Below are 26,637 nucleotides of genomic sequence, written 5' to 3' on the forward strand. Positions count from 1 at the left end.
ATTATATTGGTTTTGCTGTAGGAAACTCAAGGTTGTATTTCTGGTTTTTCCCACCTACAATTTTACAAATACCACCTTGAATTTTTTTTTTTTTTTAACATTTATATCCCGTCCTTCTCCGAAGACTCAGGGCGGCTTACAGTGTATAAGGCAATAGTCTCATTCTATTTGTATATTTACAAAGTCAACTTATTGAATTAAGTTGTGTAAAAGCCTGTCAAGGAAGGTTTATGGCTGAAAGAGGGAGCTTGACGTTGTGGGTCTCTAGTTCAATATTTTACTTATTTTTATTTACTTATTTATTTGAGTCCCGCCTTTATTATTTTTACAAATAACACAAGGCAGTGACCATATCCAACACACCTTCCTCCCCCTATTTATCCCACAGCAACAACCTTCTGAGCTGGGTTGGGCTGAGGAGAGAGCGGATAGTCACCGAGCATGTTTTCATGGCTAATGTGAGACTGGAATTGTGGTCTCCTGCTTTCTAGCCTTGTGTCTTAACCACTACACTGAACTGGTACATATCTATCAGTGCTCTAGCCACAATAACAGACTTCTGCTGCATTATAAACATAAGAAGAAACTATTAACAATAGATTGAATGACAATACGCATATGTAAAGCTATTTTGTGCTACATTTATGAGTAAGAAGACTAGTTACTGCCATGAAAGTTATGTTTTCTCTTCTTTATATGAAAATCTTCATCCTTACGAAGTTCTTAAAAGGTAGGAAATCACAAAACTGATCTTTTGCTTTCCCATCTTAATGAAGCCCTATCAGTTTATTTAAGAAATTACATGAGTTGCTATTGTTGTCTTACGTTTCTTAAAGCAGCTTGCAACCAATAAAACAATTACAGAATATAAAACATGACAGTAAAATAATTAAAAATCAACATTAAACCAATAATATCAATGAACAATTAACAACTTGGTGAAAGAAAAATGTTTCTGAGTGGGGAGTGTTTTTGATGTTTATGACCATCTTTTTTCCATTTCTTATACATATAAGAGAGCTATACTAAGAGATCAAAAAGAGGGAAAGGTTTTTTTAATGGAAAGGTGTTTTTTAGAAAAAATGAATTGCTCATGAGCAATTCAGTTAAAACATGTTACTTCCCGATTCTTAGGGTTCTTTTCCCCTAAGAATCTTTTGGTCTCCCGTGTGAGCTCTTATCTTATCAGAAAATATAATTATAAATGGCAAAACAAGTTCTCAGCTGAGCAATCAGTGTAAATGCAGTGATTTTTAAGAGACAATTATTCTGTTCTGCTGATATCTTGGCGCATAAGGCAATACTGCTCCAGGAATATGAAACCATTAAGCTCTTGGTCTGAGAAATCAAGGAAAGGTCCATTTAACTCGCCGTGCATTGAAAGAAACTTCCCATTGTTTTGCACAATTGGAGAAGAATTCTTTTGTCCAAGGACCCCAGTTGGCCTCATTCCTGATGTTACCTCGCTGCTAGGCTTGGGATAAAGAACTGGAAAAACAGTTTTGAGACTGCACCTTCTTGGGACATTTTACGAATCTCTCTGAAATGAATATGTTCCATACTCAATATTCCTGGTTAAATTTGATACCTGTTTTCTTTCTAAAGTAAAGGTAAAGTTCCCCCTGTCCAGTCATATATGACTCTAGGGTGTGGTGCTCATCTCCGTTTCTTAGCCGAGGGTGTTGTGGTCCACCAGCAGCCTGCGGAGCTGGCAGCGGAGTCGGACAGCAATGAGGCTGAGGAAGAACATGGGCCAGTCCTGGAGGCTGGGGAAGGCCCGGATGGGGGCTCTGCGTCAGAGGCAGAGAGGGGGCCAGGGCCATCAGGGAGTGATGTGCAGACTCCAGAGCCTCCAGAGGCTGACAGTAGTGAGGCAGAGGAACAGGAGGAGCCTGTTCCTAATGCACGCATGAGAAGAGCTGCCAGAAGGCAAGAGCAGCTAAAGCTAAGAGCATGACTTGGGAATAGGGCCAAGAGATGATTGGACCCTCCCATAAGGCTTAAAAGACCAGCAATGGTGTTTGGGCTCTTTGTCGGAAAGCAACGTTGACAGAATTGCTCTTTGTCTTGCTGCATTTATTTCTTGTCGGCATCTTCTGCTTTTGAACTTTTGCCAAGAAAAGCCTTTGGCAGTTTGCCTAATTAGACCAAGGTTGGTTATAAGACTGAAGACTTGTGTTATGAAGAATTTGCTTTGATTTAGTTTAGACTACTCTGAGAATGAGATAATTCTCAGCTCTTCTAATAAAGTATGTTTGTTTTTTGAGTAGTAGTGCGTCTACTACTACCTACATGGGCTTGGGTCACAACAGAGGGAGCTAGCATTGTCCACAGTCACTTCTGTGGTCATGTGACCAGCATGACTATACGCCATGGCACACAGAACCTGTAAGTTTCCCACCAAAGTGTGCTTTTGAATGGCTAGATGGGCAGTAGCTGGGGCAAGTTGCATGGTGCTCAGGTCTCAAACCTGGGTTGTTGATTTCCAGCCAACAAGTCCAGTCTCTTAACCACTGAGCCATTGCACCCCTCTCATTTTCTTTCTAATTGATGCCAATGTCCAGCAAGGGAGACAGAGACAGAAGAAAATAAAATATTGAAGTGAAGAAGAGAGAATAACAATTGGCAATGAAGATAAATAAAATATTAAGAAACTTAGCAAAAGAGAATATCGCCAAATTTCAGTTACTGGTTTTTTTTCCTTAAAAGAGAAGGGGGGAAACTCATGCAGAGCAAAATTCTGTCATGTGAGTTCCTCCCTGCCAAACCTGGAGAGAATGATGATGTTCTTCACATATTCTTTCTCACAACAACATAGACATCTTCAATTTTTCTATTACTTCTCCACAGTTAAGAAATGTAATCTTGGACCATAACTCTTCGACTTGGCAAGGAAAAAAAATCAACATTTAATATTTATGCCTTCACATAAATATTTAAGGAAGATATTGTTTGTAAAAGGGCAAACCAGCACATAAATGCATATCTCGGATGTATTTATTTTCTTATAAAAAACAAAAATTTTCCCATGCAGTACATTTTTAAGCTACATAAAGTACATAATGAAGATTATTTCAGCTTTAAAGCCTACAGCAATAACCAATTATAATTTACCTGGACACAACATAGCCATTGATCTGAAGGAACTTCAGAATATCTTGGGCTTTCTCTCTATCCTTAGCTTTTTCTTTGGCTGTCAATGTATCATAGGGTACAAGTAGGGGATGATTTCCTCCTCCCACTAGAATGCATTAAGAAATTAAATGACAAAATAATGGCAGTAGCATTATTTTTAAAAGGAATTAAACTTCATAAAACATAGGCATTACATTATTCACTTTGCCCAGCTAGATATATTTTCTAGTATCCTCCTTATTGTTAAAATAGGTAATATTTAATTCCATATGCTAATATTTTAATTCACTAATGCTTATTGCTAAGAATGAAAATCCCAACTCTTACAATCCATATTATTAGCCTGTTATGCAGTTTACTTATTAAATTTATATGCCACCCATCTTACTATCAAGGGACTCTTACTCGAAGTTCATTTAAAATTTTCAGTCATATGTTGCAGAAGTCATTCTACAATTAATTCTGCATAAATATCTTAGAATCACTTTTATTTGCATGCATTTAATACTTTCACCAGGTCAGGCACTGCAGAAATTGTTATTTAGATTATGACAAATTGATCACATAACACCATATGTAAAATTGCACTTAAAATGTTAAAATATATTTTTCGCACAGAATCATTATTACATGTAGCATATCACAGAGTTATCTAACCAAAAAAGATAAATTATACTGGAAATACTGTTTTTGGCTATAGAATGTTAATTTCTGGGCCTCTCAATTTTCTACTTCAAAATGCAGAATGTCCTTAACAACTACTCTTGATAGTCAGCTTAGGGTCATTTATATATATATATATATTAAAAGAGATTTTACCTTTGGCTTCAAGCTCCATTTTCTTTTTTTTCGCCCATATGTTATGATAATTTTCGGCCATCATCTCAGCCATTGCCTAAGGAAGAAGAAAGTCATAAATAATTACAATTTGTTCTCTAGTAGGTTAGTTAAGCTTGTTTTCATTTTTTAAAAAACAAAGTAATTGTTGCATTTTTGGTCTGAACCAAAATAAATAAGTACCAACTTCAGACATATTTTTAAATAATTAATTTGATAGACTTCCACAAATTCTCTCCAATATTACAGAAATTGCATGAGCAGAATTCTGCTCCTAGCATGCTCCCTCAGGAAGTTGGGAGGAGGAAATTTTTGCCAATTCACCCTTCAGCTCCTTGTGCTTCCCTAAAATCTGGTCTGGAAGACTGGAGAACCTTCCAGATCAGTGTCAAAAGTAGCAGGGAAAGTTGCCAGGGAAAGGAGGAATCGGCAAAAATTGCCTCTTACCCTTCCACCAGCTGGAACCACTGTATCAAAAGCCTTTCCATTCTTGGAAGACCAATTGCAGGTCCAAGCATCTGTTAGAAAAGTTGGAGAAAAAATGATAACTATCAGAGGATTGGGACAGAACTGCATTAACTAAGTATTGAAAAAGCCATGGAAACTTCTTAAAACATTACATTCTTAATGTTGATCACAATAGCCATGTAACTTACATGTAACTCTCTGGACAGGGTAACATTACTCATGTCAATTGCACGGGGAGTATAGCCATGGACTGTATCTACAGAAACCTGAATAAATATCAATAGAGGTGTTAATAGAAAAAAAGAACAATAGAACATATTTAAACAAGTTTAATGACAGCTACAGAGGGGCTCCATCAAGGAAAAGGAAAACATTGACAAATTTATCAGTTTATCACGGTTTCATATATTTCTCTATTAAATCCTAAATGTTAAGACTGTGCTAGTTCTCATTATTCAAAATAATAATTTTTAATTATTATGTATAGTTAATACATAAATCTGAATGCCACGAATTCTAGAATGCCAATTTTACATTTGCCTAAAAATGAATAGATGATATATGCATTGAATTACAATAAAACGAAGGTAAATGTATAGAAAGGATTTATCTCCTAGAAAAGAAAAAATACATATTCTCTCTCAAGCTTGTTTATATTTAAAATTACATTTCTTTCTATATACTGGCCTGTTAAATTCATTAGAGTTTTATAAAAATCACAATCTTTTTCTTTAGATACTTCAAAAACAGCAAATACAAAATAAAGAAACAGCATTAAACTATATAAAGTTTAGATTATTTCCCCCTAATTACAGAACTTGGAAGCCAATGCTCACACTGAAGGAATGCTGTAGTTTCTACCTCCAAAATAGCATTTTAAAAAATAACTATGAAATATTGCAGATAAAGCTACTAAGTAACATCATCAGAAGTGCTTGCAGCTCAAAATATACCTGACTTGTCTGTGATATCCGACGTGAACGATTATAAAGAGCCATAGTATCTCCTTCCCTCGTTCTTTCAACCCGCCATCCCCAAGCAAGCATGGTTTTCAGAGACTCTTTAATTGGCCATCTATAAATTTCTTTTTCCTGAAAGAAGCGCATATGTGATGATCCTATTAGTGGTAAAAGAGCTGTCCTCACATCTGGTTAGTAGCACCCAATCTTTTGATTGAATTCGAGATATCTATAAATAACAGAGACTACCACCCAGCAACTCTCTATGAAAGGTAGATCCTTGATTGCAAAAATCTGCTTTGATTCTATGCACACCTCTTTTAAAGTAACTTCCTTAGCAGCCAAACATTCAATTAGAAATTATAACAATAACAAAACAATCACTCTGAAATAGAAGAATAAAATATCACATTGAGAGAATAAAAGAAAAGAAAGACTAGTATACCACACTAGAATTACAAAGTATAGGGATTAAAACCAGGGTGAAATCTATAAAATTATAGTCTATATGTAGTCTGTATATAACATGTATGTATGTATGTATGTAGTCTGTATATAACTCTGGTCTATAAAGGTCTATGAGAATGTAAAGCTATGCCTTTACACACATGCCTGCTACAATGTCTTCCTCTTGATCCTTTGGGAAGGAAAGTTTTGCAACATACCAAAAGTGCCGAGACTCTGTTCTTAAGATGATAGGGCAATTGGAATCATTTCCAATTTGCTGCATTGCTTTTATATACACCTACAATATATGCATATTTTCCTATTTGTAACACAATACCTTGGCAAAAGTTTTCTTTTATAGTGATTGTTATCTTATGCGGTTCTATGACCAAAATAAATAATAATTTCAAATTGAGCACTGAATATATTATTATCTATATGATAACCAAATATTTATATAGCTTTTCTTTACGAAATAACTATTTTAAATCTTTATATTCATATCTCTTATATAGTACATTAGAAGAGATACAAATGTGGCAATAACCAAAAAAAAGGATATTTGTAAAAATTTATTAAATATAATACAAATATCATAAGCATTTGATGACTACCTTGTAAGGACAAGAGTACCATCCTCAAATTGCAGCATTATATAGGAAAACAATTCCTATTAAATGAACCTTTTATACTTTTGGTTTAAGTGGACTAGAAGACCTCCAAGGTCCCTTCCAACTCTGATATTCTGTTCTGTCCTGTCCTGTCCTGTCCTGTCCTGTCCTGTCCTGTCCTGTCCTGTCCTGTCCTGTCCTATCCTATCCTATCCTATCCTATCCTATCCTATCCTATCCTAGCAACTGAAGGAAAAGCAGAAATATCATGCCCCCATAAAGTGGAAGGTGTATCATACACTTCAGAAGACCCCCTATTCCTATTCTTTTACTGATGTGATCTTTGAAGATTGATGATCTATCACAATTAAGAGATAGATTAAGTAGTAAATTAGTAGGAAGATTGCTAAAAGCTTGGGACACTAAAAAAATCAGTATCCATGGGAAGGAATAAAATCTCCATGCTTTACCAACCTGAAAATCCCCACCTCCAAACTCTTAAGGGTTTAGCATCCTATGGAGGAAGTATTATTATCGATTTTGCAGTGGCCAATTTTGCTAGGACAGCATTGTTGCCCCCACAGATCCTTTCAAATAACTTCTTCACCCCCAAAAGCTGATGAGATTAAATGGGATTTGCAAGTGATATGACAAGCATATGAAAGCAGTGCATTTACTCAATAAAGGAGGATACTTTGGAATTAGCTTAAAATACTACTGACTGACAGAAATATACTTCCAGGCCTAAGGCAGAATACTTAAGTCTTTAACCAGTGATCAAATGTAAGATACATAATTCAAGGAAAAATACTTGGATCCTGGTTCAACAATCATTTTCACAGACTATTGTCCTGTGATCATAATGTTTAGATCTATAAGGATTTATGGAGCAAAAGCTCAATTATGATAGGTGTAAAGTTTTTTCTTCAAACCCTAGCTTTAGTGCTCTCCTTTATAGTGCAAACACTATAAAGTTCATTGCACACAATCTCTTTAGCCTTTCCATAGTGATGAAGTTTGATAGGGATGAGCAAAAGAGAAAAAAAAATGGAAGCTAGAGTTCCTGTCACTATTTTTGCTGGTATGTGGAGTATGTTTCTTTCTTCTTGAGTTCTGGAAGAATTCACATAAGTCCTATGCTGTAATAAGGCAGAGAATCTAGAGAAAATTCTCACTGTCCAGAATTTATTATTCTTGCCTTTCCAACTGAAAATTTTACATGTGACAGAAGAAACGACATATATTCTTCAAGTCTTAAAGAAGTTTTCTAATTAATGGGAAAGCTCTAAAATTGGCTTCTATTTTCAATGATTAAAAGAAAAGATTACAACAAAAAAAATCTGACATGAACTTCTTACCTTTTCTGACAATAGTTTATATTGTTTCATTAATGGCTGCACTTTGGAAGATTCTGAATATGTTTCACCATATATCCACCCATTTGCAAACTGACAAAAGTTTAAAGAAAAGGAAGGGATAAGTTGATCAAGAAAATTGATGCCTTTTATGATTTGGATGCTCTTTTTGCATGCTATCAATATACCATACCAAGCTCATAAAGCAAATGAAATTTCTCATATTTTTATCTTGATTCGTCTACTCTCTTCTGATCTTAATACTTGTTATAACAGCAATTAAAAACTCCCGGGCTTTAATTTGTCATGCAAATTTTAGTTTCACAAGTGTTATACAGTATATTACATTGTAATATTTTTCATCTTTTATAGCGATCGCTTTTATAAACTGATACAGAGGTCATACTTAAAGTGTCTATCCTATATCCCAATTATTAACACTCATGCATGAGGGGGAAGAATTAATTCATCACAGACCACAGAATTTCCAAAGGTATAGAAGTGTTATGGGGCAAAAACTCTAAAGAATTTAAAAAACAGCTTGATAAAAACTGAGCATGGTTAATGGACACAAAATGCTGACTGACTGTTGAGTAGAATGAAGAGTGGGAGGAAGAGAATACAGTACAATAAATATACTTCAGAATCTTCATTGAGGGTACTAAGAACCTGTCTATGTTTGAGCTCACCAGAAAAATTGAACAGGTTATGTTCAAGCACTGCAAAAAAATTGCTAATGATTATAACCTCTTGCAGTATCAGTCTCCATTTTTCAAACTCTTCAGAGGAAAGATACAGATGTTCTTCAAGTGAAAGTGACTGGGACAAATACTAATTTTTTTAAAAAACTAATCTTTTTTAAAAATAATGGCATTGTAAAAGACAACCATGCAAATGCAGCCATCCAATTATGTGATGATACTGTGATACGAAAAAATCTTCTCAACAAATGTTGCATCATTGAAGGTCTTAGCTGACTATCAGTTGAAAAAAAAGTTCAGTACAACATAGATTAGATTTATAACCATTATTGTGATTATGCAAGTAATCTGTAATCACTACAGAAGCTTAATCAGTATTTCTGATTAAAAGATAATAGTACATGAAATATGGAGATAAAATATGTTCAGACTCATGCTTGAACAAAGCCAGTATGGCACAAAACAATGAGGGGGGTAGTACAAAAGCCAAATTCATATTCAGTTGTTTTCTATTAACACTATCATTACTATATTTATTTTTACTAAAAAAAAATCCATTAATTAAGTTTACTTTTAAGTCAAACTACTTAAGGCTTTCTAAGTAAAACAAAGCCACATTTCCCAAGGGAATTCAGCTGAGTCCCTTCCCTTGATGGCAAGAGCCATCAAGTCCATTGGGATATTGTTCCCTATAAAGGCTGGGCCTTGTTGTATTTGACAAATATTGACAACACCAGAAAAATTGAACAGGTTATGTTCAAGCACTGCAAAAAAAAAATTGCTAATGATTATAACCTCTTGCAGTATCAGTCTCCATTTTTCAAACTCTTCAGAGGAAAGATACAGATGTTCTTCAAGTGAAAGTGACTGGGACAAATACTAATTTTTTTAAAAAACTAATCTTTTTTAAAAATAATGGCATTGTAAAAGACAACCATGCAAATGCAGCCATCCAATTATGTGATGATACTGTGATACGAAAAAAATCTTATTAAAATAAACTTGTTAACTGAATGGATCTGTGTAAAATGTAAAAACTGGGCTGTTCCTTTTCTTAGAGAAAGTAAATGCACTTAAAAATTTATAAATCTGATTAAAGAATTAGAATGTTTTAATTAATGCAACATAAACAAAATTCCATGATGAATATTGAAATGAAAAATAAAGTCAGATCATTAGCAAGATTCATTCCCTAATGCTTTACATATATCCCAGCAACATGAGAAAGACAGAGAGAAGAAGAGGGAGGGAGGAGCGGAGGAAGGGAGGGAGAGAGATGCAAACGATGCATAGGTGTGAACATACACTTTACCTTTTCCATGCACCATTTATCATGAGAATGTTCAGCATATTTGTTTATAAAGTAGTCTAGTTTTTCAGGAATTGTAATGCTGAGTGAGAACAAACAAGGCAAAGATAAGTATTTCATGACAGTTTTTTCTTTATATTTAATTATTTTACCTTAAAATCATTTAAATATATCAGTATTTGCATTTCTCTAATTCAAATATTATCTCAGACAACAAAAACTGGTATCGGATCACTTTGTAACAATTTTGAAAAAATGAAGTCACTGAATATTTAACTTAGTATTTAACTTAGTATTTAACTTAGTATTTAACTTAGTATTTAACTTAGTATTTAACTTAGTATTTAACTGAATATTTAACTTAGTATTTAACTTAATAAACTTAAATTGCCAGTTGTACTCATACTTAATATAATGTGATTATTAGAAAACAAATGTGGAATACTCTTTCTAAATAATTTAATTTTTTTTATTTGAGAATCAACCTTCATTAACAAATTGTTAAGGAAGAATGATTTCTTGGAAATCCTGTTTATGACAGATATTCTTTATAGCAACACAGCTAGATGTTTTAACAGCATCAGTCCTGATATCTATTTTATTATTACTATAATCATTACATATTAGTTAACACCTGGTATTTATTGCATGCTAGTAGTTGAAGTAATTACAGATACTTTTGATCTATTGATTCATTTTACTATCAATCCTACATCCTACTGGAATTCAACTCCAGCTGCACAAACTTTCTGCATATATGAAATCATTGACTTCTTGCCTTAACAGATACAAAAACAGTTAGCAGAGGGACTCTACACTTTTTTATCTACTTTTGTAAGAACATCTATCTGCATGTTGTTCCTTAAATGAAGTTTTTTGGTCTTTTGGTTTTCTTTCAAGCAAGCAACAGCCTCAAGAATAATTTATTACAGGGCTTCTAGGGGAGGTATGGTGGACTGACTAATGTCTCTGGAACTGATGACCATGGCAAAAATGAAGGAACTGGCGAGTAGACCAGTTCCTTGGAAACTTTTTGGATTAGAAAAGGACAGGAGATTACCCACATGTGCTCTTGACAGCTGCTTGTGAGGGTAGCAGGACAGCAATTTTCTCCAGGTTTGAGCACTGGACAATGAAGGGATCACCCATCTTGTTTTTAAAGGACACTAAGTTTGCAAGCTTCACTTTCTAATGACTTTTTGAAATGGCCTATTGCACAGCTTAAAGCTATCAGCTATTACCTCAGATTGCCGGGTGTGAATCCCTCTTTGTGAGGTGGGATCATAGGTGTCAGATGGGCTTGTTTGTCGCGTACCTGGCTCCTTGCTGCGTGACAGCTGCCCTGCCCGAGCTCCTGGAGGTGCTTGCTGGGGTGGCAGTGGAGACCCCCAGACTTATAGTCATGGGGGACTTCAACTTGCCATCTTCCGGCACATAATCAACAGCAGCTCGGGAGTTCATGGCTTCCATGACGGCCTTGGACCTGACTCAAGTAGTCGATGGCCCTACTCACATTGGGGGAGACACGCTGGACTTGATTTTTATCTCTGGTCAGTGGTTGAAGGATCTGGACTTGAGGGATGTAGTCACTGAACCTTTGTCATGGTCAGATCACTCTCTCCTTCGCCTGGACTTTCTGACCGCTACCCAACACCGCAGGGAGACAGAACCAATACATTGGTTCCGTCCCAGGTGCCTGATGGACCCGGAGAGGTTCCAGACGGAGCTTGGGCTGTTTCCTGAGGGTCTGGCTCACGGCACGGCTGAGGAACTAGTCGCGGCCTGGGAACGGGCTGCAGCTGGGGCTTTAGACCGTGTCGTGCCTTTGCGGCCTCTAACCCGGCGTAGATCCCAACCGGCTCCTTGGTTCTCCGAGGAGCTGAGGGGGATGAAACGCCGGAGAAGACGCCTAGAGAGTTCTTGGAGGTCCAGTCGTTCGGAGGCTGAAGGACACTAGTTAGGTCCTACAATAGGACCTACCTAGTGGCACTGAGGGAAGCGAGACGTTGCTACGTCTCGTCCCTCATTGCGTCGGCAGATAACCGCCTGGCCGCCCTGTTTCGGGTGACTCGTTCCCTCCTTCACCAGGGGGAGCGGGATGACCCATTGCAGGGACGTGCTGAGGAGTTTAACGGTTATCTATACGATAAAATCATTGAGCTTCGGGACGGTCTGGACCAAAATTGGGTGGATCCAGATGAGACGTCTGAGGGCGGTCTTGTGGAGATTGTCTGGGATGAGTTTGACCCTGTGGCTCCCGAGGACATGGACAGGTTGCTGGGTAGGTTGAACGCCACCACGTGTTTACTGGACCCATGCCCCTCCTGGTTGGTACTGGCCACTCAGGAGGTGACACGAGGCTGGCTCCAGGAGATTACGAATGCTTCTTTGTTGGAGGGAGTCTTTCCTGCCGCCTTGAAAGAGGTGGTGGTGAGGCCCCTCCTCAAGAAGCCTTCCCTGGACCCGGCTGTTTTAGGTAATTATCGTCCGGTCTCCAACCTTCGCTTCGCGGCGAAGGTTGTAGAGAGTGTGGTGGCATGTCAATTTCCCCGGCACCTGGATGAAACTGTCTATCTAGACCCGTTCCAGTCCGGTTTCCGGCCCGGATACAGCACTGAGACGGCTTTGGTCGCGTTGGTTGATGATCTCTAGAGGGCCAGGGATAGGGGTTGTTCCTCTGCTTTGGTCCTTTTAGACCTCTCAGCGGCTTTTGATACCATCGACCATGGTATCCTGCTGCACCGGTTGGAGGGATTGGGAATGGGAGGCACTGTTTATCGGTGGTTCTCCTCCTATCTCTCCGATCGGTCGCAGACAGTGTTGACAGGGGGGCAGAGGTCGGCCCCGAGGCGCCTCACTTGTGGGGTGCTGCAGGGGTCGATTCTCTCACCTCTCCTGTTCAACATCTATATGAAGCCGTTGGGTGAGATCATCAGTGGCTTCGGTGTGAGGTACCAGCTGTACGCTGATGATACTCAACTGTACTTTTCCACACCGGGCCACCCCAACGAAGCTATCGAAGTGCTGTCCCGGTGTCTGGAAGCCATACGGGTCTGGATGGGGAGAAACAGGCTCAAGCTCAATCCCTCCAAGACAGAATGGCTGTGGATGCCGGCATCCCGGTACAATCAGCTGCGTCCGCAGCTGACTGTTGGAGGCGAGTCATTGGCCCCGATGGAGAGGGTGCGCAACTTGGGCGTCCTCCTGGATGAACGGCTGTCTTTTGAAGATCATTTGACGGCCGTCTCCAGGAGAGCTTTTTACCAGGTTCGCCTGGTTCGCCAGTTGCGCCCCTTTCTAGACCGGGATGCCCTATGCACGGTCACTCACGCTCTCGTGATGTCTCGTCTGGATTACTGCAATGCTCTCTACATGGGGCTCCCCTTGAAGAGCACCCGGAGGCTTCAGTTAGTTCAGAATGTGGCTGCGCGGGTGATAGAGGGAGCCCCTCGTGGCTCCCATGTGACACCTCTCCTGCGCAGACTGCACTGGCTGCCTGTGGCCTTCCGGGTGCGCTTCAAGGTTTTGGTAACGATCTTCAAAGCGCTCCATGGCATAGGGCCGGGCTATTTACAGGACCATCTGCTGCTACCGAATACCTCTCACCGACCCATGCGCTCTCACAGAGAGGACTCCTCAGGGTGCCGTCGGCCAGGCAGTGCCATCTGGCGACACCCAGGGGAAGGGCCTTCTCTGTGGGGGCTCCCACCCTCTGGAACGAGCTTCCCCCAGGACTTCATCAACTTCCGGACCTCCGAACCTTTCGCCGCGAGCTTAAAACTCATCTTTTCATCTGCGCAGGACTGGATTAGATTTTAAATTTAAATTGGTTTTAATGGGTTTTATTATGTATACTGTCATTTTTAATTATTTGGCCATTTGGAATAAGTTTTTTAATTGATGTTTTATTTCGTATTTATATGTACTTTTTTATCTGCCTGTGAACCGCCCTGAGTCCCTAGGGAGATAGGGCGGTATAAAAATACGAAAAAATAAATAAATAAATAAATAAATAAATATTAAAATATTTTCTTACTGGATTTGCAAAATCCAGTGGATTTACAAAAGAAGCTTGTTAACGCTTTGAAGAAATCAGAAGAACTGAAAATTCTACATTATTTGATTGAATTAAAGATAAAGATTGTAGAAGTAAAAAGAAATATAAAGTTGGTTTATTTGATCAGGGGTAAAATAAAACATTTTTGCAAAGTTTTGGCAGCCCTTTATCGAATTTTTGCTGACACTAGGATTGATGTTTTATGGATTTGCTTATAGGTAAGAGAGAGGATGAAGAGATATCTGTTTAACCTTATAGGAGATGAAAAGTTATTAAGTTTGTTTACACTTGATGCAATCAAGCTTGAAAATCTCTTCTTTACATATTTCTTTTCTTCTCCTTTTTTATATTCTTTTCCTTTTTCTTGTACTTTTTCTGTTCTCTTTCTGTAAGTGCAGTTTCTGTTAGGTTAGACTACTGTAATCAAAAATCTTAATAACAATATATTTTTTAAAAAGAATAGTATCTTGCAGAAGGTATTCCCTTTAGTGTTTCTTTCTCCACCCATGCTGTCTAACCCATCCTTACCCACAAATGGAGAGTAGGCACTCTTCAATAGAATCCCGCTGAGCTTTGGTAAGAGAACAGCCTTTGGAAAGCCGATATACAGTATGTAGCAAGGAATCTATAAGGGAAGCATGATGTTCTGTTCCAGCAAAAAGAGGAGCACATCTTGTTAATAAAGGCAAAACAGCAGTGCAGAGGTACCGATTAAGAGCCAGGGCCATATCTGTGGCACTCAGGGCAACCTATAAAACAAATTACAAAGCAGTTCAGATATTTTGCTGCACAAAAATGACACACAGTTGCAGTGTGTTTGAGATAAGCCTTTTCAGAGCTGCTAAGAATGTGAAATATATATTTTATATTTTTTTTCTTTATTCCAGTCTTTTATTAAAATTAAGAATGCAAACACTGAAGGACCACTAGATGGCAATAAGCTTTTCTGCATCTTTTAGCTATCTCATGGTTGCCCCAATTTCTGCAGTAGAAATAATTATAAATAATAAAACAAATCATTTGCTTTATTATTCCCGTATTAAAATTGCATTAATTTTGAAATAGCAGTGATGGCACAACACTCTGGATTTAGCCTATTATTAAAGCTATTTCTGCATCATCTTATTCAATAACAATCAAATATTTAATCAGACAAAGGTAACTCATTTGAACATTTCATTGGTCCTTGAATTACAGTTTATTTTTTAAAACTGAATGTCTATGTTGCTATGTCAAGGTTTCAACTTCAAAACCCACTTGTATAAGAAGAATATTATATAATACAAAACGCAAGGAGACCTCACTCATTCTCTCTACTAACACAAATGTCATTTTTTAAAGGTTAATTAACACTGAGAAACTGTGTTCACTATTAACTTTCTACTAAGCTTGAAACCTGAGCTCCCAGGTCTCAAAAGCTTTAAACCAAAAGTTTACTTTCCAAGAATAATACAACAACTACAAAAGACAGCCATGGAATTCCAGGATAAATCACTGTTACCTTAAGGAACTGAAGACTGGGGTACATGAAGGCTCCCACACCTTGTTCCAGGGGTGAAATGTAAAATTTGTTACTATCGGTTCTGTGGGCGTGGCTTGGTGGGAGGGGGGGTAATGTGACTTGGTGGGCATGGCCAACTTTTTTTTTTTTACTTTTAAAAGCATTTTTTCTACAACCTCTTCGGCTGTTGCCTGTGATGATCAGGCAACTCAGCTGGGATCGCCAGAGGAGCCTTTTAAAAGCAGGCCAAAGAGGCTGTAGGAAAAATGCTTTTAAAGGGTTCTGGCTGAGTTGCCTGAGAACCCTCTAAAAGCAATTTTTTTTACAGCCTCTTCGGCCAAAGAGGTTGTAGAAAAAATGCTTTTAAAGGGTTCTGACAATCTCAGCTGAGCTGCGCGATTATCAGAAGCTATTTTTTTACTTTTAAAAGCATTTTTTCAGCAGAAGGAAAAATGCTTTTAAAAGTAAAAAAACCCTCTGATGATCGCTTGGCTCAACTGGGCAGGGGTGGGGGGGCAGGGATTTTGGCTACCGGTTCTCCAAACCACCCGCTGCCATTGCTACCGGATCAGTCGATCCAGTCCGAACCGGGAGCATTTCACCCCTGCCTTGTTCTTTTTGAATCCAAAGTGTTCAGCCTTAACTGAAAACATCATCATTTTTAAAAGTATTAAAAAGTATTTATCCAGATTTATGCACTCGATAAATCTAGATAAAACAGAAAATACTAAATAAGGAAAGTTAAAAGTTACTTGTTACCGTATCTAAAGAAGCAGCTGCACGAAGATCTGGCAGAAAGCCAACTTCTAGTAGGTGTAGAAGAAAATCTTGGTATTCAATTCCATAGACCCTGTCAAGAAACAATACCATCGCTGCCTTGTGATCAGGGCAAAACCCCTCTGACATATCAGGTTCTACAACATTGCCATCTGAGGAAAAAAAAGAGGATGGGGAGAGGAAAGGAGGGGGAAGTAGAGAGGGAGAATTATTTCTACATACATGATGAAGAAGAAATAATCAAGTCACTCATAATAAATAATAGGAAGAAAAACTGCAAGTTTTCTTACCTTTTGCTATTGTTGGCATATGAAAAGGAATGCTAATTACACCCACCAAGTCTTCCAAAGGAATCAAGGACCTCAGAATAGATCTGATTCTAATGGCTTCTCCTTTGCCAGCATGGATGAGCTAATGGAATAAGGCAATTAAGTATTTAGATAGCTTGTATGAGAATGCAGCAATCAAAGAATGCAGATATTTCCTTATACATAAGAATTCTATTAATAATCTAATTATAAATGCATGTGCATGTACAGCAGATAATAATTCTGTGAATTAATACAATATAACTTGAAATTTCATAGAGTTCAGCATTTGTTTAAAGATGGGTCTGGTATCATATTCAATGACACACTACTAAAAGGAGGTGCCATTCTCATGGTAAATATTCCCCTGAAGGATCTGAAGAGGCAATTATAGCAATAGTCATTTCAATCATTTCTATGTCAAAAAAGACAGAAATGAGAAGTTCGCATTTATATAAAGGCAAATTACTTATTTAATTTCCCTATGGCCACAATGTGAAGTGATTCTATTCTGGCTTAAGTTATTTTATTCCATTCAACTACCCCTACCACACAAATATCTATTATTCTAATAGTTAGAATAATAATAACTATTATTCTAATAGTTAGAATAGCCACATAATTATCTATAATATTAAATCTTCACTAGGTTACATAGAGATAAGATTGATCCTGCTGAAGATTTCATACTCCTACAAACCATGTCATTACCCAGAATTTGCTGGTACATTTTTTTGTTCATAGGTACCCCTATCTCACCCAGCAGTCCATGAATTCAGGAATATGTGAATCAGAAAAAGGATGAAGAATCACACATCCTGGTTTACATTATTCATTAAAACAGATAAGATATAAATTCAACAAAAATAGTAAGTACTAATTACATGGATACTTACATGCATTTCTGGAGCACAGCGGCCCAAGAGATCAATCAGAGCAGCATAAAAAGTCATGATGGCATTTCCCATGTGAACAGTATCATCTTCTTCTTCTACTTCACTTCTGTTTAGTTTTTCAAAGAAATTTAAAAATAGTGAAGGAGTAATAATTTCTGTATAAAATCTGTTATATAATGCATCTTTAGCGATACCTATGTTCAAGCCTTGGCATAACCAGTTAAAATTTAGATTTTAGTGCTCAGACAATACAATTAGGATTATAGTGATAGTTTTAAACTAATTTTAAGCCCTTAGCTTAAAGAACAGAAGGCTTTTTGTTTGGTGGGAGAGGGGGCATTTTTGTATGCATATATATATAATGTCTCTAACATGTTTTTTTATCATAAACCACCTGCCCACAGTCACAATGAATCTTATTTATTCCTTCTAGGCATTTCATATTTTATATAATAGAATATTCTAGTTTCTATTTTTCAAATATGGTATACAAATCATAAACATTTATGCCAGACTATAAATATAAACGTGTGCATGAATGTGAGAGAAGGGAGGGGAGTTGGGACTGGAATAGAAATACCGTCTGAATCTTTGGGGAAGAATCTAAGAAGTGAAAATATGGTTAACTTTTCATTACACATTTAAAGTCCCCCATTTAGAAAAGACTTATCTCAGATATGTTTTGGAAAAAAAGCAAAACTCTTCTTTTCTCTCTGTTTCTTTTAAGCCACTTCATTTTTAAAGATAAATTCATCTCTACTCATTTAAAGGAAATTTCATCATTTTATCATGATGAAGCCATATTTACCTCCAACTGCCATCACATAAATATAAATGTTTAAGGAGCTTTTTAGCAGTAATTATCCATAACAATTCTCTAGTTCTAAATTAAAAAAGCGAATAACATTTAGACTTATATACAACTTCACAGTGCTTTACAGCCCTCTCTAAGTGGTTTACAGAGTCACATATTGCCCCCAACAATCTGGGTTCTCATTTTACTGACTTTGGAAGGATGGAAGGCTGAGTCAATTCTGAGCCTGGTGAGATTTGAACTGCCAAATTGCAGGCAGCCAGCAGGCAGCAAAAGTAGCTTGCAGTACTGCACTCTAACTACTGCACCACCACAGCTCTTATGCTGCTGGGAAATCAGACTGCAGATTCAGCTTGGATCAAAGGACAAAAGATTCTCTGAAAACAGCGGGAACACTATTTGCTCAACAATTATAATAGCTGGTGAACAGAAAAATCCATGTCAGTAAAGGGATCTATGCCGGGGGTCAATTTCACTGAGGGGCACATCAGGGTTGTGTTTGACCTTGGAAGGCTGGAGTGAACATGGCCAGGGTGGGCATGGCCATCTTGATGTCACACGTTAGGGGTGCCTGTAGAGGTCTGAGCACTCTGCCAGCGAAAATGGGCTCCCGAGCTCCATTTTCAGCTGAGACGACCTCCTGTAACCCTCTGCCAGCGAAAATGGAGCTCATGAGAGCCACACATAGCCCTTGCGAACTCAGTTTTTGGCTGCAACAGCCTCCTGCAACCCTCTGCCAATGAAAATGGAGCTCAGGAGAGCTACGTGTGGCCCTCATGACCTCTGTTTTTGCTGGCAGAGGCACTGCGGGCCAATCCTTCACTGTTTCCAGGGCAGCCCTGCAGTCCAGATCTCTGCACCCAATGGGCTGGATCCAGCCCCCAGGCTTTGAGTTTGATACCCCTGATCTGTGCCATAAAAAGTTTAGAACACATGGAAATTATAACATAGAAGTTAAATTATGCAGGGTAGTGATTAAATACTATCTGCCTATTTATGATCTACTTATGGATAGGCAGACAGAATATAAACAGGATATATGACTTACAAATGCTTTTATGTCCATATACTGATTTTGCAAATCTTCCAATCTTGAGGATTTGTATTTAAAGTAAACAGAATATTCTTATCATTTTTATCATAAATAATATTGTTATTAAAATTCTCAATACAAATTAACATTAGATATTATACTTAAGAAATGTATCAGGCTTTGTGATAGGCGTAATAGAATTTTGAAACAACAAATGTTATTAATGTCATTGACCAGCACCATACAATTCATTTTAGAAACAATGACACCTGAAATAAATTTTATTTAGGGATTAAACATTTCCATTCTACCTACGATGTTTTAGTTGATCCATTAGTTGATGAAGGACCATCTCTTGTAGGATCTTCTGATATGTTTATGGCTTCTTCCATGGCAGCAAGCAAGCCATTTCCACCTTCACCTCTCAGTGCTGGTCCAAAACATTCAGGCCGTCGAATGAGCAGTCTGACTACCACATTAGCATTTTCTTCAACACTCTCTCCTACAATCATATAGAAACTTAACTACTTGATGAAGCCAAAAATCTATGTTAGTTTCTGTAACATGATAAAAAAGCCCAATATTTCTTTCTTTCTATCTATCTATCTATCTATCTATCTATCTATCTATCTATCTATCTATCTATCATCTATCTATCTATCTATCTATCTATCTATCTATCTATCTATCTATCTATCTGTCATCTATCTATCCATCCATCCATCCATCGTCTTATTCATTTGAAATTTGACAACTATATTAGCAAAGAGAGAGAACCTACATTGTGGCTGAAGCTCCACTATCTCTAGCCCAAAAGCAAACTTCCTTAGATTGAATTAAACAGTTAAACTATGAGAAACTCCATCCACTTTGTCAGTATCCAAAAGAGTCTCAGTTAACAACATTAGAAGTTATTCCAGCCACCACATTAGAAGAGCCTCTTCTTGCCTCTTCTTTCTTACTTCCTAATAATTGTATTTCAGCACATTTTGTATTTGACCTGAAGTCAGCACTTAGAAATGTCACAACACAGCAGGCAAGCCAGAGATGGATGGAGTCAAAGCATGGTGTCAGAATATTTGAAGTTAGCAAAGTTATAGGGCATGTACTGGAATATGAGAGGAGAAAAAGAATGGATAAACTGAGCTTCATGCAGATTCTAAACACAGAAGGATGAAGTTGGGGAGGAAGATACCAATGGTGTTGGGTAGGGAAGATATGCTATTCATTGAATGATTCCAGTTTTCTCTCAAGTTTTCTCTCAGTGCTGCATAGCACTTAAGAAGATGGTTCAAAGGAAACATTTATCAAACAATGATGTCATAACCACACTGAGAAGCAGCACTTCATCAGGTAGATTAATAAATGTAGTTAAAATATAATGGATTAGGAATAGCAAGATTATTCAAAAACTGTAGTATCTTAACATTACCATTGCAAAAAACAGCAAAACGAAGGAAATCCAGGTATCGTTCTCCTTCAACTGGGTTCCATCCAATATCTGGATAGCCTTTAGAAATTAGTAAAGGACAGTTCTGCAAACCACAGCCAGCCAAGTAGCGGACTACCTAAGAACAAGACAAAATTAAACAATAGAAGCATTTACTGCCCTTGTCCCTCCCTCCCACTCTCTCTATCTGTGTGTGTGTGTGAGTGTGTGTGTGTGTATAACCAATGTCTAGATTCCATAGTCATCTTGTAATTTGTTACCCAATTTGAAGATGCCCATTACACACTTCATACTCATAGAATCTTCCTCCCTTCTCCATTCTGGCTCTTTAAATCTTCATCTATAATTCTCAAACTGCCCTTTTCTCCAGAGAATCACCATAGTCTTAGCTCCTTTACCTTCAACTCAATGAAAAACCTTCAGCTTAAACACAATTTATTGCATTTACCTTTATTAACAATCTAGTGGTCAATACATCTACAGAAAAAATAAATGTACTAAATTTCTAAATTTATTTCTATTCTGGAAATTGTATACAGTTCTGATTTTTCTCTTATGTTAGTGATCACTTTTTAATGAGTTGTACAATGGGTGCTTCTGTCTCCGATTGTTTTTCGTGTTGCTCCCACAGGCTTATGGCATTTTCTGTCCATAGATCTACTCTTCCAAGAAAACTTTGTGTCTTTAAGATGAAACTGAAACCAAGCTTCTCTCTTTCTCCCTCCGTGTGTGTGTGTGTGTGTGTGTGTGTGTGTGTGTGTGTGTGTGTGTGTGAGAGAGAGAGAGAGAGAGAGAGAGAGATGGAGGGAGGGAGGGAGGGAGGGAGGGGGAGGTTTCATATAAGTTAACTGCTGTATCCAAAATGATTGGCATTTTTACTCACAGATTCAATGGGAATCTATATATATTGCACCATAATATCAAAATAAGATCCCTACCTCAAAATGTTTATGACTGGAGTAGCTGGCATAACCAATCAATTATTGAACTTCTAGGTGGTAGTATGAATTGTAAGTCCTGTCATGTGTGGAGTTCTTGTATATGAAAATTACATTGCTAACAGGATGCAGACTGCTATTACTATATGTTACTAAATATATGCATACTTACAAAATATAGATTCTATAATATTATTTATGATTTACCTTCTCTAAGTCAGGTTCTCTTAAAGCCAATGCAAGCTCATTATTATCCATTACTGATGCTGCTGCAACATCTAAAGGTGTTGATCCCCGCATGGAAGGAGAAGCTATCAAATAAATTCAGAAATTGGCAACGTTAAAACAGTACAAAATCCTATTAACAAAATATAGTAGCTAAATGAAATTATTTCTAATTTGAAAACTAGAGTTTATAATATACAGCCATGCTTTTTTTGATCCAAATAATACAACATTTGTGTTTATTGTACATTAAAGTTTTACTCCATATACCAACTAGGCATACATTTTTTTCAGTATTTAGGAGATGTGAGGATGCAGTAAAAAATACATCCTTTCCAAGCAAGGTAAACTGCTTAAATGGTCAGCCAGTGAATTCAATGGCTGACACATAATACTAATTAATAAGAATAATTCATTATTAAGAGGTGTTGGAAGCCTTGAAACATTTTAGAATGCACATACAAAGTAACCATTAATTTATGAATTCCAAAAAGATTTCATAGCAATAAATACAAAATGGGTAGTGTACTGTAGAGAAAATATAATACATATTTACCAAGTCCAACACTGCTGTTTTCCAAAAGATAGCTTAGATGGTCAAACATGGCTTTCTGATTCTGTCTGCTGATGCGGCAAAAATAACATAGAAAACGACAGCAGTTTGCCACCATCTTAGGAAAGGTGATTTCCTAGACAAACAGTACTATGTTAGAAAAGCAAGAATATATATAAAAACCGGAGGATAAAGTTATTTCCTTTTTCATGTAATTTTCTGCAAAACTACTCAAATACTGTATCTGGATAAATATTCGAGAATCGTAAAAATCTTGATTGCTTAAATTTTTGGCTCCATTAAAGTTGGTTCTGTGTATTATAAAATGAAGCCATCACAGGGAGAAAAACCTAAAATGGATACATTGAAGTTTGGTCATAATAGATAAACGGAAAGTTCAGCTCAGTTCCATTATTCATGAGATTAAAAATTGTAAACCAAATAATCTCCATCCAAGGAAGATGGTTCATTAGTAAAAACCACAGGATGTGACCTTTATTGTCAAGCAAGTCAGTGCTGGCTCCACTGTAAAAATTATCTGGCAGAAGTAGGGGGGCATAAAATATGCATTGTGATCCAAATGCCTGCATGTGTGCCCCTGACATTTGAATACGAGTAATGGATTAATGCAAGAACAAAACTTGTGCTATGGTATCATAGAGCGTCATCATGGCTAATTGAAAATTCCAATGCACTCTGGCAAATTTTTCAACAAAAGAAAATTCTAAGTACATGACCAAAAAAATCCCAGCATCCTAAGAATTTCCTAATAGGAGAAAAGGGACTGCATTAGGAAAAGCTGGCTCTGATATTAAGTAAAAAAACCAACAATCCCATCAAGTATTTGCTCCTTATTGCTGATCTTCTCTCTGACATTTCCAGAATGTTCTTCCCTTTCTCCTCACAAATCAAGCTTGAATTTTGCTTTGAAAAATCCTGCTCTATATTCTCATTTTTATGCAGATTCTATAGTTTCAGTCCCTCTGCCTTCAAACTTTCCCTCTGCTCAAAGAAAGACTTCTCCATCAAGTTTACTGCCCAACAGAAATTTAATTCTAATTTTTTGTTATTGGCGCAACGAAAGGTAGAATAATTTCCTAGGATCAAAGCATACTTTGAACAAAATGTATTGCCTGCTGGAGTAACTTCCACCTAGACCCCCATCTATTCATTAATAATCCATAACTAGGCAAGATATTACCAAAAGGATTTTTAAGATCACACTGCAACAGGACTTTCTGTGTAAGAGTATGTACTCTAGGAGCAACACCTCAGTGTTCAGACGGAGGTTAATAATGAAAGTCTTAAAAGCCTCCTATCTCTATTGTTTCAAGTAATCCCTTCTTTGAAAATGATCATGATAGCTCTATCTCTTAGAAAATACATTCTTAACTGCTTCTACTACCAATCCTGTTTTCATATTTTAGAATTACTGCTGAATTTTTCTGAAATGTTTTAAAGGTTAATGCCAGCCGATTAAGCTTGCTGACCTTCTACATCATTATATGTCCATCCCTCTCTAAACTGTGACATGAAATTTAAGTATTGCCTCAACCTTTTCCCCCTTTCTCTCACTAATTCCTTGCATTAATGTTTGGCCAGCCCATGTTACAAGTTCTCTTGACAAATGGTTTCAGTAGTCATTGTTCACTAGACTTTTCCTTATTAAGTAGACAGAATTCAACATACAGTATCTCTACATTTATCTGTAGAGAAGCTTACTTGCAGAAATCCAAAAGGTAACAAGTAACTAAAGTGATGTATTTCAATTTCCTTTCAAATAAATGCATATTAGACAATATTAACATATTGAAATGTGTTAATGTATGCCAATTAATGTACACATTCCTAAAATATATATCCTGTGTAGACTTAATTTTAATGATCGGTTGGAAAGAGAAAGTACAAAAATATGCTATTGTAGTTTCATTCTTCATTTGCACATATTTCTTCATTTGATCACAGCCAAACAGTATATTGTACTTATCATTTGGTGGAGGAAGAAATGGAAAAATAAATCGCATAGGCATGTAATTGTTTGCTAACTAGTTTACAGTATATACAATGGTGATCTGGATAGTTGATAAATCCACACACACACAGCCCAATTCCACTTCCATCAAAACCATATAGTATATTAGTGTTTAGATAAACGGCCAGTTTAGGGCTAATTATAGTTCTACAAAATAAACTGTCCCCGTAAAGCGTGTATTTTAATAAAATTTGGGCATTTAATTTCATGAATTGAAATACATGACAATTAACATAAACTTGGATAAAGTGGTCTCTCCCAGTTTATCATTAAATAGCTCAGACTATCTGCTGCTGCTGCTGCTGCCTGAGAAAAAAACAGAGAATTATTTGGTAAGCAAAAAAATTCAGCAGGTCTTCAGCTAGGTACTAGATGTGCTCATGAGGCAAAGAAAGCTAACTGATGGAATTAAACAAAGCATTCAACAAGATCAATACACAAATCAATAGAGCCAGATTGATTCCCAGGGAGAAACCACAAAAAGATTTCTGCTGACCTACAGCTCACAACTGAAGCCACTCAATGCATTTTTAATAAGAATATTACAATAGATGCAAGCATTCTACTTTCTGAGGCATTTGGTGGTAGACCTTTACTTGAATACAGACAACCAATAAATTCAACTGTGCTCATTCCAATAAATTTCAATCCTACCTCCTTTAAGCTACTTCATATTTCTGATGAAATAAACCACAGTTCAGAAAAGCCTGTAACAACTTTGTTACTCTTAAAAAAGGCTAGCAGATTCTTTCTGATTATTATATCCAATTAATATAGTTATTACATACTCATATATATGCTTATGTGTTGTATAGTTGTTTCATGCTTATGCTTATATATATTGTGCGACAAAAATAAATAAATAAAATAAAAATAAATATTGGCGAGGAGGATAATATTAATTTGAAAGTTTGGAATGGAAAGCTTTTAGTGAAACTAGGTAATAATATTCAGAGCTTTCATAACGAACTGACAGCAAAATCCATATATAAACCTTTACTTAATATTGATTGCTCCGTTTGCAGCCTGCAACAAAATTATTTAAACTTATTTATCATTCTTAGACTTAGGAAACCAGTTTATAGAGTGCCGTTGTTAAATGTGCAAATTTGCAAATGATTTGAATTCCAAATTAAACCAAGTAAGATCTGGTCTTCAACAAGAGATAAACAACAAGTCTTCAACAAGAGATAAGTAACTTTGTCTAGCATTAGAGCCAAAATTTAAATATATATTATGCTTATACATTACCTTTGATTCTCCTCCTCCAAGTACATTCACCATTACTTCCATTACAGTCTCATGCATCCCCAACGCTCTCATAAGATTAGGATGCTGATAAAAAACTTTATTGTTCATAATGTCCCTATTAGAAATAGAAAAATAGTAAAAAAAAAAGAAAATAAATTGAAATCTCAGTCATTTTACATCTACTTATAAAATCCATACCATTTAATGTGGTTTTTAAAAGCAAAAAAACCTGAAATTTATTCACAGTATCCCAGAGCAGTTATTCTAAAACGTCATAAAAAAATCACTGGGGTTTCACACATCACTCCCACTCTGTCTGAACATATCTTCAAGTTCCTAAGAAGGCTTTCTGAAAACCCATACTTCTCTCTCCCTCAAAATAATAAAGTAAATGAACAAATTTGCATAAATTGGTAGTTAGATTGAACTTGAAACTCTGTGAATTCAAGTGACAGCATAAAGTTTTTTTAAAAAAAAATAGGAGTTATGGTTACTGCTTTTCAAATTAAAATGGGGTCCTAAGATCAAAATATTTGAGAACCACTAATCTAAACTACGGGCAAGAATTTTTTTAGTTATTTTTAGTTGAAAACCTAAAAGTATTTTCATATAATTCAAAAATAAAATATTGTAAAATGAGAGAAATGAAAATGACAGATTCAGTTGCCAAAAGCAGGTTTTACATCTCTTTGATTTTTAATCTGAGTTCCACCGTTTTATTCTCTTCAAGGGAAAAAAAAGATTGCTATTTTTTAATAGCTCATCAGTTAAATTAAGTCAGGGCTGTTCTCTATTGAATATGGATGATGCAGATTTGCTTCTTGTTGTTGTTAGTTGCGAAATCGTGTCCGACCCATTGCAACATCATGGACAACGTTTCTCCAAGCCTTCCTGTCCTCTACCATCCTCTGGAGTCCATTTAAATTCACACCAATTGCTTCAGTGACTCCATCCAGCCACATTGTTCTCTGTCGTCCCCT

General features: G+C 36.8%; 1 protein-coding gene across 1 annotated transcript in view; it reads right to left on the bottom strand.

Moving 5' to 3' along the window:
- RYR2 (ryanodine receptor 2) overlaps window positions 1–26,637 on the bottom strand; it is a 231,018-nt gene that overhangs the window by 93,207 nt on the left and 111,174 nt on the right. The window contains exons 42-56 of the mRNA XM_058171339.1: window positions 25,658–25,772; window positions 22,378–22,510; window positions 21,804–21,907; window positions 20,641–20,776; window positions 19,524–19,710; window positions 17,362–17,467; window positions 16,448–16,568; window positions 16,140–16,309; window positions 14,408–14,628; window positions 9,826–9,904; window positions 7,816–7,905; window positions 5,394–5,531; window positions 4,629–4,706; window positions 3,955–4,030; window positions 3,115–3,241 (exon numbers count right to left, since the gene is read on the bottom strand). Coding sequence (XP_058027322.1) covers window positions 3,115–3,241; window positions 3,955–4,030; window positions 4,629–4,706; window positions 5,394–5,531; window positions 7,816–7,905; window positions 9,826–9,904; window positions 14,408–14,628; window positions 16,140–16,309; window positions 16,448–16,568; window positions 17,362–17,467; window positions 19,524–19,710; window positions 20,641–20,776; window positions 21,804–21,907; window positions 22,378–22,510; window positions 25,658–25,772 — 1,881 coding nt within the window. The remainder of the gene's footprint in view (window positions 1–3,114; window positions 3,242–3,954; window positions 4,031–4,628; window positions 4,707–5,393; window positions 5,532–7,815; window positions 7,906–9,825; window positions 9,905–14,407; window positions 14,629–16,139; window positions 16,310–16,447; window positions 16,569–17,361; window positions 17,468–19,523; window positions 19,711–20,640; window positions 20,777–21,803; window positions 21,908–22,377; window positions 22,511–25,657; window positions 25,773–26,637) is intronic.

The sequence above is a fragment of the Ahaetulla prasina genome, chromosome 1 (assembly GCF_028640845.1).
Source record: "Ahaetulla prasina isolate Xishuangbanna chromosome 1, ASM2864084v1, whole genome shotgun sequence".
Classification (NCBI taxonomy): domain Eukaryota; kingdom Metazoa; phylum Chordata; class Lepidosauria; order Squamata; family Colubridae; genus Ahaetulla; species Ahaetulla prasina.